The sequence below is a fragment of the Salvelinus sp. IW2-2015 genome, linkage group LG11 (genome assembly GCF_002910315.2).
Source record: "Salvelinus sp. IW2-2015 linkage group LG11, ASM291031v2, whole genome shotgun sequence".
In the NCBI taxonomy this organism is placed as follows: Eukaryota; Metazoa; Chordata; class Actinopteri; order Salmoniformes; family Salmonidae; genus Salvelinus; species Salvelinus sp. IW2-2015.
In genome coordinates, this window is record NC_036851.1 from 23,572,695 (window position 1) to 23,587,227 (window position 14,533).

At 43.2% G+C, this 14,533-nt stretch overlaps 1 protein-coding gene across 1 annotated transcript in view; it reads right to left on the bottom strand.

Moving 5' to 3' along the window:
- The window catches only part of LOC111970006 (intermediate filament family orphan 2-like), a 67,595-nt gene extending 60,924 nt beyond the window's left edge, over positions 1 to 6,671 (bottom strand). Inside the window, exon 1 of the mRNA XM_070445602.1 lies at positions 5,693 to 6,671. Coding sequence (XP_070301703.1) covers positions 5,693 to 6,195 — 503 coding nt within the window. The 5' untranslated portion in view covers positions 6,196 to 6,671. The remainder of the gene's footprint in view (positions 1 to 5,692) is intronic.
- Positions 6,672 to 14,533: the final 7,862 nt, after the last annotated feature.

Below are 14,533 nucleotides of genomic sequence, written 5' to 3' on the forward strand. Positions count from 1 at the left end.
TGGGACGATGTACTGCGTGTGTTTGTGTGTTTGCATCCCACAAAATAAAATGTCAAAATAATTATTGCTTGTATATCTATATGTACAGTATGTCCTGCTCAGACAGTGTTGCAAAAGTCTGTTATAAAATCAGATAAGAGGTAAGGCTCTTTCTCAAATCTGGCATTAAACTTTTCGACCGAGAAATAATAGAGACTGTTGCACAACTGCAAAACAATGAACGTTGTGCAACTGAGCACTAAGCAATTTAGAAAGACGTTTATCTTTATTGTTCCCTGGGGGGGAAACAGGTGATATTGAAAACAAATTCTGTTATGACATGTTTAACATAAGTAAATTGATTACTTCTTGCCATGTCTCTACAGATACTTAGTTTCCCAAATCTGGTATGAAAAATCTAATAAATCCTGTCCATACTAATTCCATAGACACAGTATATCAATATTGTGTAACGTGATGGCTGGTGACAAATCATTCTGTTTTTCCTGAAGCTTACAAAATGGACGCCAGATTTGGGAAGGTTGCATTGTAAAGAAGCAGATTATAAACATATGAATAGTTTGGGAATCCATCTCATGGTGTGTCCACACTCAAAAAGCTTAATTAAATCAGCACACTAGGCTGAAGGTGCAGGGCCTCTCCAGTAGGATTGAATAAGCTTTACAAAGCAGTCTGCATGAGACAGGGAAGGGTGGAGAAAAGGGTGGCTACAGTTAGTGGGCTATTAGGCCAGTCTTTTGACAGCATATTCTACTCAGTTGACTTGTCATCATGCATTCTTGAATCTTCCATCCATTTAATACTGCACAGCAGGAAATGGAATCTTGCCTCTCAGAATTAATTACTATTCTATTTTCTGAGATGCATCTAAAGAATATGAATAGTGTCTGAAGCCTAACCGTTAAATGTATGACTCCACGAGTGGTTCTGACAGCTACTGACTCCCTAATTTAGCAATGGAAAGATTGGGCCTAGGACGTTTTTTAAATCTTAGCTGCAGAAATGTCTAAAGTACATGGAGCTGGTATCTCCCAAACATAATGTGAGCTGATCTTTGCAAGATTGTTCCATGCCTTGTCGGTCATTTGTAGCAGAGTTACAAATTGTCTACTTTACCAATAAGATCACCCTCCAATAGGCTACCTAGGGCGACAGGTAGCCTAGTGGTTAGAGCGTTGGGCCAGTAACCGAAAGGTTGCAAGATTGAATCCCTGAGCTGACAAGGTAGAAATCTGTCGTTCTGCCCCTGAACAAGGCAGTTAACCCACTGTTCCTAGGCCGTCATTGGAAATAAGAATTTGTTCTTAACTGGCTTGCATAGTTAAATAAAGGTTAAAGACTCTTAGTTCAGTTATTTAATCCTTCCCTGGTTAAATCATGGGGAAACAGGCGATTGGCAGGGGTTCCTGCAGTAGCCAGCCATGCCGGCCAGTTGTGACGTGGGCCAGGGATGCTGCAGTGAATCCTTTGGGAAATTACATCAGTGTGAGCAAAGAGGAAGTGGGGGTTGGATGGGACATCCACACCATGAACCATTCTACCATGGTGAACTCCATTAAGACAGTGTGATCAGGTTTAAAATGACAGTGTTCAATTTAAACGAAGTGCACCAACTATTTTCCCTCAGACGTACCCTCTAGTTTCAACATCCTCACTATATCTATTACTGTACCAATGTGTAACACTGCAAACCAATACTGTATGAACTCTGGCTTCTTTTAGCTATATTCTTTATCATTTCTATCATCTCACCATGGTAACAGCACCTTCTGGCCTACAGGCCACATAACTGCTCATGGGTCAACCAATCATGGTTCATACTAAACATGATGACAATTAAATATTTGAAACTGGTTTCAACAAATCTGTCCTGAATTCAAACTTCATGGAGGTAGATTGTGCAATGCAATCGCATGGTTTTGGCAAGAGGTACAATACCCTTGTTGCTTGCTGTTTGGCTGCCAAAAAATGTCTAGTAAGCAATGAATCCATCCACCCTTAAAGGGGCAAACTGAAGTTGCTCCATACATTTTCTGATGTATAAATTAATGATATGTACCCATTGATTCTTGAAGATTATAACTTATAAATGCATCGTGGACTGGGATATGGTCCGCATAGCGTCGGACAATAACATTGATGAATACGCTGATTCGGTAAGCGAGTTTATTAGCAAGTGCATCGGTGATGTTGTACCCACAGCATCTATTAAAACATTCCCCAACCAGAAACCGTGGATTGATGGCAGCATTCTCGCAAAACTGAAGGCACGAACCACTGCTTTTAATCAGGGCAAGGTGACCGGAAACATGATCGAATACAAACAGTGTAGCTATTCCCTCCGCAAGGCAATCAAACAAGCTAAGCGTCAGTATAGAGACAAAGTAGAGTCGCAATTCAACGGCTCAGACACGAGAGGTATGTGGCAGGGTCTATAGTCAATCACGGACTACAAAAGGAAACCCAGCCCCGTCGCAGACCACGATGTCTTGCTCCCAGACAAACTAAACAACTTCTTTGCTCGCTTTGAGAACAATACAGTGCCACTGACACGCCCGCTACCAAAACCTGCGGGCTCTCCTTCACTGCAGCCAACGTGAGTAAAACATTTAAACGTTGGCCTCCCGGGTGGCGCAGTGGTCTAGAGCACTGCATCGCAGTGCTAGCTGCGCCACCAGAGTCTCTGGGTTCGCGGCCAGGCTCTGTCGCAGCCGGCCGCGACCGGGAGGTCCGTGGGGCGACGCACAATTGGCCTAGCGTCGTCCGGGTTAGGGAGGGTTTGGCCGGTAGGGATATCCTTGTCTCATCGCGCTCCAGCGACTCCTGTGGCGGGCCGGGCTGCAGTGCGTGCTAACCGAGGGGGGCGGGTGCACGGTGTTTCCTCCGACACATTGGTGCGGCTGGCTTCCGGGTTGGAGGCGCGCTGTGTTAAGAAGCAGTGCGGCTTGGTTGGGTTGTGTTTCGGAGGACGCATGGCCTTCGACCTTCGTCTCTCCCGAGCCCGTACGGGAGTTGTAGCGATGAGACAAGATAGTAATTACTAGCGATTGGATACCACGAAAATTGGGGAGAAAAGGGGATAAAATTTATAAAAAATAAAAATAAAAACATTTCAACGTGTTAACCCTCGCAAGGCTGCCGGCCCAGACGGCATCCCCAGCCGTGTCCTCAGAGCATGCGCAGACCAGCTGGCTGGTGTGTTTACGGACATATTCAATCAATCCTTATCCCAGTCTGCTGTTTCCACATGCTTCAAGAGGGCCACTATTGTTCCTGTTCCCAAGAAAGCAAAGGTAACTGAGCTAAATGACTATCGCCCCGTAGCACTCACTTCAGTCATCATGAAGTGCTTTGAGAGACTAGTCAAGGACCATATCACCTCCACCCTACCTGACACCCTAGACCCACTCCAATTTGCTTACCGCCCCAATAGGTCCACAGAAGACGCAATCGCAATCACACTGCACACTGCCCTAACCCATCTGGACAAATCAAATTTTATTTGTCACATACACATGGTTAGCAGATGTTAATGCGAGTGTAGCGAAATGCTTGTGCTTCTAGTTCCGACAATGCAGTAATAACCAACGAGTAATCTAACCTAACATTTTCACAACAGCTACCTTATACACACAAGTGTAAAGGAATGAATAAGAATATGTACATAAAAATATATGAATGAGCGATGGCCGAAAGGCATAGGCAAGATGCAGTAGATGGTATAGAGTACAGTATATACATATGAGATGAGTCATGTAGGGTATGTAAACATTATATAAAGTGGCATTGTTTAAAGTGGCTAGTGATACATGTATTACATCCATTTTTTCATTATTAAAGTGGCTAGAGATGAGTCAGTATGTTGGCAGCAGCCACTCAATATTAGTGATGGCTGTTTAACAGTTTGATGGCCTTGAGATAGAAGCTGTTTTTCAGTCTCTCGGTCCCCGCTTTGATGCACCTGTACTGACCTCGCCGTCTGGATGATAGCTGGGTGAACAGGCAGTGGCTCGGGTGGTTGATTTCCTTGATGATCTTTTTGGCCTTCCTGTGACATCGGGTGGTGTAGGTGTCCTAGTTTGCCACCGGTGATGCGTTGTGCAGACCTCACTACCCTCTGGAGAGCCTTACGGTTGTGGGCGGAGCAGTTGCCGTACCAGGTGGTGATACAGCCTGACAGGATGCTCTCGATTGTGCATCTGTAGAAGTTTGTGAGTGTTTTTGGTGACAAGCCGAATTGAGGTTGAAGAGGCACTGTTGCGCCTTCTTCACCACGCTGTCTGTGTGGGTGGACCCTTTCAGTTTGTCCATGATGTGTACACCGAGGAACTTAAAACTTTCCACCTTCACTACTGTCCCGTCGATGTGGCTAGGGGGCTGCTCCCTCTGCTGTTTCCTGAAGTCCACAATCATCTCCTTTGTTTTGTTGACATTGAGTGTGAGGTTATTTTCCTGACACCACACTTCGAGGGCCCTCACCTCCTCCCTGTAGGCCGTCTCGTCGTTGTTGGTAATCAAGCCTACCACTGTAGTGTCGTCTGCAAACTTGACGATTGAGTTGGAGGCGTGCATGGCCACGCAGTCATGGGTGAACAGGGAGTACAGGAGAGGGCTGAGAATGCATCCTTGTGGGGCACCAGTTTTGAGGATCAGCGGGGTGGAGATGTTGTTACCTACCCTCACCACCTGGGGGCGGCCCGTCAGGAAGTCCAGGACACAGTTGCACAGGGCGGGGTCGAGACCCAGGGTCTCGAGCTTAATGACGAGTTTGGAGGGTACTATGGTGTTAAATGCTGAGCTGTAGTCGATAAACAGCATTCTTACATAGCTATTCCTCTAACAATGCCACTTAATATAATGTTTACATACCCTACACTACGCATCTCATATGTATATACTGTACTCTGTACCACCTACTGCATCTTGCCATCTTTATGTAATACATGTATCACTAGCCACTTTAAACAATGCCACTTAATATAATGTTTACATACCCTACATTACTCATCTCATATGTATATACTGTACTCGATACCATCTACTGCATCTTGCCTATGCCGTTCTGTACCATCACTCATTCATATATCTTTATGTACATATTCTTCTTCCCTTTACACTATTGTGTATAAGGTAGTTGTTGTGAAATTTTTAGGTTAGATTACTTGTTAGATATTACTGCATGGTCGGAACTAGAAGCACAAGCATTTCTCTGCACTCGCATTAACATCTGCTAACCATGTGTATGTGACAAATAACATTTTATTTGAGCTCAGTTCAAATGTTGTACTCCATCAGAACCCAAAATATCAGCTTGTTTTCCTCCAATGTTTCTAAACAAAGTAAATGTTAAACACTTTATAGCCTCTATTGTTTGTATATAATGTATGTGTTCAGTCCTTGCATCCATAGCTCTGTCTATGAATTTGGTTATATTTCTCCAGCCCCATCCCTCTGCATTTTACAGAAACAGGGGCTGTGAGAAGGCTTTGGTATTGTTTCAACTGCTGACTGCCTCTTTAAAAAATATATAGGCAAATGGGAGGTATTGAGAGTTGCAGTTTCTCTACCCATGGCGTATTTCATTCATTCCTACCTGAATAAAATATAATCAGTCAGGCCTATAACTGCTGCAATTCAAAATGCGCACTGATGTCACTGTCAGAGTGCAGTAGTTTGTTGGTAGGCTACTTACTTTCTCTTGTATTCGTCTCTCTCTCGTTTGACTTTAGCCAACACATTATACAGAGCTCGTATTTCTGGGGTGATGGTATCGATTTGGACCCCAACACCGTCCGGATGATTCCAGGATACACCAGGGCCCTGGAGAGTCTCATAGCGCTCTCCGTGTCTTCTCACGTGCGTGAAACTCCAAATGGTACCAGGCAGTCGGGATTCAGGAGAGTCGGTTTGGACAGCTACTTCACGAGTGTATACTTGGTATCGTTGTTGCTCCAAGGCTTGCTGCAGTTGGTTCTCTAATAATTTGTTTCTCCGCTCTAATTCATGAACTTTGGCAAGAAAACAGCGAAACCGCAGGTTCAGAGTCTTTAGGACATGAATATTGGACCCCAAATCATTTCGAAGCGCACTGGTTACAGCGCCCGTCCCAGCAGTGGACATGCCGCTGACAGGAATTGTAGCAATCATAGCAGCAGGCGAAGAATCAAAAAAAGAGTTCATCATACTGGTAAACATAGAAATGATTAAATCGTGTTTTGTTTTTTGTTTTGCTACATGAATTTAACAACAAAACTGATCATATCCTCCAAAATGCCAGTTCTCCAGGTAGTTTCTTATGATGTGGCTCCTTGAAATTAGATTGACGGGGCAGTTGAAGGTGATGGACCTTCGCTGTCCTCAAAACTCCAGAAAACACATGTTCCTATTGGTAGGCTATCCACAAACACATGTTCCCTTCGGTAGGCTATCCACACACATATAATCTTATCAGACCAGATCTCTGGCGCAACGGGAAAGTCTCCATCCTCCTCTGTTATACGTAGGAATATGACACACCGTGCGTTTGCCTCTGCTTTTTCAGATGCTGCTGATGCTGTAGACCTATGCGCTCAGTTTCTCCCTTTCCCATTCTCTCTAGACACACTCACTGTCTTTGCTCCTATACGCGTGTCTTTCTCCGGACTCTGGTACCGCGGTGTGATGACAGACTAGTCTACAGCCCTACCCCTGCCTCTGTGGCGCCGCTAGGTCATTCAAGCAAACTGCTAAACTGGGCACTGTATGCATCAACCCTCCCATTCTCTGTCACGTACCCTCACGTGCAAAAACACAAGCACGCGCGCACACACAGTATTCCCAAAATGCATAGGCCTTTCAAAGAATGTCCTGAAGTGGACACAATTGGTTATTTCAAGGTAGGCTTGTCTAATTCTTGGGCTAATATGTGAATTTTAGGAACTGTATTTTCTCTCATAATTCTGCGCTTTGGGCTCCCAGTCACCCTGTGCAGAAAACAAATTGTTAAAGTTTAAAATTAAGCAATAAAATATCATAATGTTATTATTATATTTTTTTTTTTAACTAGGCAAGTCAGTTAAGAACAAATTCTTATTTACAATGACAGCCAAGGAACAGTGATTTAAACTGCCTCAGGGGCAGGATGACAGATTTTTATTTGTTTGTCAACAGGACAATGACCCAACACACCTCCAGGCTGTGTAAGGGCTATTTTACCAAGAAGGAGAGTGATGGAGTGCTGCATCAGATGACCTGGCCTCCACAATCCCCCGACCTCAACCAAATTGAGATGGTTTGGGATGAGTCGGACCACAGAGTGAAGGAAAAGCAGCCAACAAGTGCTCAGCATTGTGGGAACTCCTTCAAGACTGTTAGAAAAGCATTCCAGCTGAAGCTGGTTGAGAGAATGCCAAGAGTGTGTAAAGCTGTCATCAAGGCAAAGGGTGGCTATTTGAAGAATTTCAAATATAAAATATATTTTGATTTGTTTAGCACTTTTTTGTTTACTACTTGATTCCATATGTGTTATTTCATAGTTTTGTTGTCTTCACTATTATTCTACAATGTAGAAGGTGGTAAAGGGAAGTAGTTTGTGGTTGAAGAAAATAAAGAAAAACTCTTGAATGAGTAGGTGTTCTAAAACTTTTGATCCAGTGGTGTATATGTAACTGATAGATGCACACACATATTACATGTTAATGTCATTTGTAAAGTTGTTTTTGTCTGTAATGTCTTTCATTGTGTCGGACCCCAGTAAGACTAGCTGTCGCCATTGGCATCTTCTAATGGGGATCCTAATAAATCAAATCAAATATCATCTTCACAGACTGAGGCTGTGTTAACACTTCAACAGTTTTCAACAGTTACACTTCAACAATGAAAGTAAACAAACACAACAGCACACCCGGTGGATTACTAAGCACTCACTTCCGTCATCATGAAGTGCTTTGAGAGACTAGTCAAGGACCATATCACCTCCACCTTACCTGACACCCTAGACCCACTCCAATTTGCTTACCGACCCAATAGGTCCACAGACGACGCAGTCGCAACCACACTGCACACTGCCCTAACCCATCTGGACAAGAGGAATACCTATGTGAGAATGCTGTTCATCGACTACAGCTCAGCATTTAACACCATAGTACCCTCCAAACTCGTCATCAAGCTCGAGACCCTGGGTCTCGACCCCGCCCTGTGCAACTGGGTCCTGGACTTCCTGATGGGCCGCCCCCAGGTGGTAGGGTAGGTAACAACATCTCCACCCCGCTGATCCTCAACACTGGGCCCCACAAGGGTGCGTTCTGAGCCCTCTCCTGTACTCCCTGTTCATCCACGACTGCGTGGCCATGCACGCCTCCAACTCAATCATCAAGTTTGCGGACGACACTACAGTGTAGGCTTGATTACCAACAACGACGAGACGGCCTACAGGGAGGAGGTGAGGGCCCTCGGAGTGTGGTGTCAGGAAAATAACCTCACACTCAACGTCAACAAAACAAAGGAGATGATTGTGGACTTCAGGAAACAGCAGAGGGAGCACCCCCCCTATCCACATCGACGGGACAGTAGTGGAGAAGGTGGAAAGTTTTAAGTTCCTCGGTGTACACATCACGGACAAACTGAATTGGTCCACCCACACAGACAGCGTTGTGAAGAAGGCGCATCAGGAGGCTGAAGAAATTCGGCTTGTCACCAAAAGCACTCACAAACTTCTACAGATGCACAATCGAGAGCATCCTGTCGGGCTGTATCACCGCCTGGTACGGCAACTGCTCCGCCCACAACCGTAAGGCTCTCCAGAGGGTAGTGAGGTCTGCACAACGCATCACCGGGGGCAAATTACCTGCCCTCCAGGACACCTACACCACCCGATGTCACAGGAAGGCCATAAAAATCATCAAGGACAACAACCACCCGAGCCACTGCCTGTTTACCCCGCTATCATCCAGAATGCGAGGTCAGCACAGGTGCATCAAAGCAGGGACAGAGAGACTGAAAAACAGCTTCTATCTCAAGGCCATCAGACTGATAAACAGCCACCACTAACATTTAGTGGCCGCTGCCAACATACTGACTCAACTCCAGCCACTTTAATAATGGGAATTGATGGAAATTATGTAAAAATGTATCACTAGCCACTTTAAACAATGCCACTTAATATAATGTTTACATACCCTACATTACTCATCTCATATGTATATGTATATACTGTACTCTATATCATCTACTGCATCTTGCCATCTTTATGTAATACATGTATCACTAGCCACTTTAAACTATGCAACTTTATGTTTATATACCCTACATTACTCATCTCATATGTATAGACTGTACTCTATACCATCTACTGCATCTTGCCTATGCCGTTCTGTACCACCACTCATTCATATATCTTTATGAACATATTCTTTATCCCTTTACACTTGTGTGTATAAGGTAGTAGTTGTGGAATTGTTAGGTTAGATTACTTGTTGGTTATTACTGCATTGTCGGAACTAGAAGCACAAGCATTTCACTGCACTCGCAATAACATCTGCTAACCATGTGTATGTGACAAATACAATTTGATTTGATTTAAAGCACAACCACCAACTACCACACTAAAACAACCACAAACTATTTCCGCTTTACCACCTTCTGTCCATGCCTCCTCAAGGCAACAGCACACACGGGAGAGATTTTCCCATCTTGTCATGTCCTCTATATTTTCTCCTGTCCTGTGTTAATAGCAGATTGCACCTTAGCATACTTGTCTGGCTCCTCATTGCACATCCACCAAGACGGCCTACCTCAGTCAGACGTTCTTCACAGTTTGGGAGGTTGACAACGCAGTTGTCAACAATGATGGAGAGGTCTTGGAGCTGGCAGGTCTCCCAAGGCATGAATAGCAGTGTTGTCTTGTAGAGTTTGAGCCTGAGGGTGTGGACCAACATCCAAGCGTGTGTAACAACACATCCACCACACTGATCCTCAACACAGGGGCCCCTCAGGGGTGCATGCTCAGAACCCTCCTGTACTCCCTGTTCACTCATGACTGCACGGCCAGGCACGACTCCAACACCATCATTAGGTTTGCCAACGACACAACAGTGGTAGGCCTGATCACCGACAACGACGAGACAGCCTATATAGGGAGGTCAGAGAGCTGGCCATGTGGTGCCAGGGCAACAGCCTCCCCCTCAGCATGATCAAGACAAAGGAGATTATTGTGGACTACAGGAATAAGAGGACCGAGCACACCCCCATTTTCATTGACGGGGCTGTAGTGGAGCAGGTTGAGAGCTTCAAGATTATTGGTGTTCACATCACCAACAAACTAACATGGTCCAAGCACACCAAGACAGTCGTGAAGAGGGCACGACAACACCTATTCCCCCTCAGGAGACTGAAAAGATTTGGCATGGGTCCTCAGATCCTCAAAAGGTTCTACAGCTGCACCATCGAGAGCATCCTGACTGGTTGCATCACTGCCTGGTATGGCAACTGCTCGGCCTCCGACCGCAAGGCACTACAGAGGGTAGTGCGAACGGCCCAGTACATCACTGGGGCCAAGCTTCCTGCCATCTAGGACCTCTATACGAGGCGGTGTCAGAGGAAGGCCCTAAAAATTGTCAAAGACTCCAGCCACCCTAGTCATAGTGTCACGATCGTCTTGCTGAGAGAGAGTGGACCAAGGCGCAGCGTGTGCAAAATACATTCTCTTTTATTTTAGAGAAAAAAGGAAAAAAAAAGACACAACGAACACTTTAACAAACTGAAACCAAAACAACAAACGTGAAGCTAAAGACGTAAGTGCACACACAAGCTACAAACGTACAACATAGACAATTACCCACATTAACCTAGTGCCTATGGCTGTCTTAAATATGGCTCCCAATCAGAGACAATTAATGACATCTGTCTCTGATTGAGAACCATTCAGGCAACCATAGACACAGCTAGACACCTACACTAAACACAAACCCATCTACTGCACTTATACCCTAACAGGGGTGTAAACTCAAATACCCAGTGGGCAAAATGTAAACCTGAACAAGTCGCGGGCAACATTGAACAAATTAACCTTTTAATATGGACCCAAACAAGTTTTGCTTTAACATTGAATATGGAACAAGCATCGTTTATTACAATACAATATATAATTTAATAGTGGAGACATGCAAATGAATTTCAAATGAAAAACACATCAATGGCATTCATTTATTAAATAAATAAAATGTAAATAAAAATCGTATGCTCTTTTCTATTTGCAGCCTTCTGATTTAAATACCAAAATAAACTTTTTTTTTACTTTTTCACTGGCTAATAATTTTACAAATAAATGATAATAAATCAATCAACCATTCAAGCCCATGCCTTGTAGCAAGAAAAAGTGCACAAAGAAAACGTTAATTATTGCACACTGATCTAATCTTTTTCACGAACTCTCCTCATTAAAGGGCGGGCTGATTTTGCGATCTCTGTGCCACTATATAACTAGCCTTTACAGCAGCCTCACTTTGTGATGTGGTTTTTTGAACATATTCTGTTGTGAAACCAAACTTATTTTCATCTCCTCTACTTTCTGGCTCCTTTGAGTCATGTCAGGTCCTTGTATTTGTCATGGTGTTTCGTTTCATAGTGTCGTTGTATCCTTACTTACAGCCACGTTGACTCCACAAACAAGACAAACAGGTTTGTCTTTTACATATGTAAACAGACATTCTGCTCCCACTTGTCCAGCGTCCTGTTTTCTGCCTTTCTTTTCGATTTTTGGGAAGGGATAGCGCGCTGACAGTTGTAGCGTCTATGTTGCTATGACTAGAGAGGGCGTTTCTGGGTCCTGTCCTGATTGGCGCGCGAAAACAACAGCAGAGCATTATGGGATTCGTAGTATTAGCGGTGAATGCGCTGTATAATACCGGCGGGCCAGCTCTAGTAGTAATTTGGTATTGTCTCGCGGGCCAAATATAATTACCCGAGGGCCAAATTTGGCCCGCGGGCCAGAGTTTGACACCCATGCCCTAAACCATACAAACACCCTAGACAATACAAAACACATACATTCCCCATGTCACACCCTGACCTAACTAAAATAATAAAAGAAACAAAGATATATAAGGCCAGGGCGTGACACATAGACTGTTCTCTTTGCTACCATATGGCAAGCGGTACCGGAACGCCAAGTCTAGGTCCAACAGGCTTCTAAACAGCTTCTACCCCAAGCCATAAGACTCCCAAACACCTAATCAATGGCTACCCAGACTACCCCCCCCCTCTTTTATTTCTTATTCTTATCCATATTTTTTTTAACTGCATTGTTGGTTAGGGGCTCCTAAGTAAGCATTTCACTGTAAGGTCTACACCTGTTGTATTCAGCACATGTGACTAATAAAATTTGATTTGAAGCGGAGACATCTTCCAAAAACACAGAGATAATATGTCAGGGGAGTGGCAGAAAAAGTGAGTGCCTTCAGCATACCAGTGATAAGAGAGACCCTGAAATGCCAACACAGAGGGGGAGAGCAGAGTACTATACATATCAATAACATTCCTAGTTTCATCATTTGCGGTAAAGTGCCTCACACCATCACATCTGGAAAAAACAGAAACCACCAGTTCGCAATAAAGGTCGCAATAAAGTAAACAGACAAGAGACAACAGCACGCAGTAGAAATGGAAACGTTAGCTAGCTGAAGCTAACTGTTAGCGAAAGTGTTTTGAACCTGTTGAAAATAAACTTCCAATGCTCCTTCATGTTCTTCATCCAGTTGTTTCATCTTCAGCTGAACATTTCAAATGTGATTTGTTGAAATATTTTCCGATCATGTCTAGTTAGAATACAGCTTATGTGAAATTGACGTCAAAAGTAGAACATTTTGGCATTTTAGCTAACCCTAACTCTTTTCCTAACCTTAATATAATTCTCATAACTTGCTGCGTAAGTTCTCCTAACCTGCTACGAAAAGTCAATTCTGACATAAGCTGTACTCTATTCAAAACTATTTTTTCCTTCTGCTTCAAATAGTTCTGCAAATATGACCTATCTCATTTTAACCAATCTAATCTTTGTTTTAGCTTTGACGTAGTGTCCGTCATCAGTATGGAGTGATTTCAGTGCCCCCCCACAAAAAAAGTCAGTGCCAAAATAAATTGTATTTGAATTCATTCAATTCAGTTTGAAATCATGAAATACAAGTTCAATTTATGAAATAAATGATTCCATTTGAGCATTACACATTCAAATTCAATATCTTAATACAAATTCAAAATGATGGAATTCAAATACAATTTTTGTTGGCACTGAAATCACTCGATACATTGGAATCAGCTGAGCTGATGGAGACTTGACAACATTTCATCAGAGATTTTAGATTTAATTCGAATAAAGCCCTACATTTATACCCAGTCGCATCTTTGAGAAAATATGGTGAAAATATTCAGTCATACAAGCTAAAGAAAATCAGTGAAGTCTACAAAGAATAGAAAGAACACACACACACTCACAACTCCATTTCATTTGTGTATGTTTAGTACACCATACCATCACCAGGTTCTTGTGTGTGTAGGAGCCAGGTAGGCCTAATAGCTTGTCTATCTGGAATTTCACCTCTTGCCACTGCATTTTTCACTTCAGGTTCACAGATACAACCATGGGTGATGGAGATTCATCATTTTAAGCCTTGTATAAATCACCACAGTAATTCATAACTTCATCACTACATGATCATAGGCTATATTTACATAGCCTAGCGGATGGGAAGGAAAGAGAGATGGAATGAGGATGGGAAATGGGTGATATGATGTAACATACCACTGTGACCCAGATTTGACAAGTCAAGCACCCACCCTACTCCCTGCTGAATAATGCTCAATAAATGCACTACTGCAGCTGCTGTGTCTGCTGATCCATGCAACGCCTCAAACCAGATCCCCAGATCTAGCTGCAAGGTGGCTCCCTTGACAGAATACATGGCTCGGTGCAGAGCATAAGATAAATATGATGTTGTCCATAAACTCATCTGTTACAGATAATTATTCCACAAGCACAGCAGGAAACAGCCACTGTCTGTTTAATGTCTGTTTAAAGCATTGATTAATTAGCCTACATTTAATCATATTTTAGAGAGAGAAACACCCTTTACTTGCAAGTGCATACCACAGACACCTCATTCAAGTGAGACTGCCCCCCTCTCCAACCTGTCCATTTTTTTAGTCATTGCAGCGCAATATGTGCTTTATGTAGCGAAAGAGGTACAATATTTAGATTCAATAGAAAACAACAGAATAAAGAAAGAAATCATTATTTCTGTCACACCATAATAACTTTTAATGGCTTTATCATGATTGCTATGTGCTTGTTACAGCACTTATTATAAGGTGCGCCCTCTCATGTTTGCAGGGTTCCATCTACTGGGGGAAAAGAGACCATGTCCATAAAGCACATTTATTTTACATTGTTAATCCAGATTATTAAATCATGTATTTATATTATCAAAGTCAATATTTTATTTCAAGTCAATTATGTAGCAGAAAATGAGTTCCGGAAATGCAACAATACATTTTTTGTAGG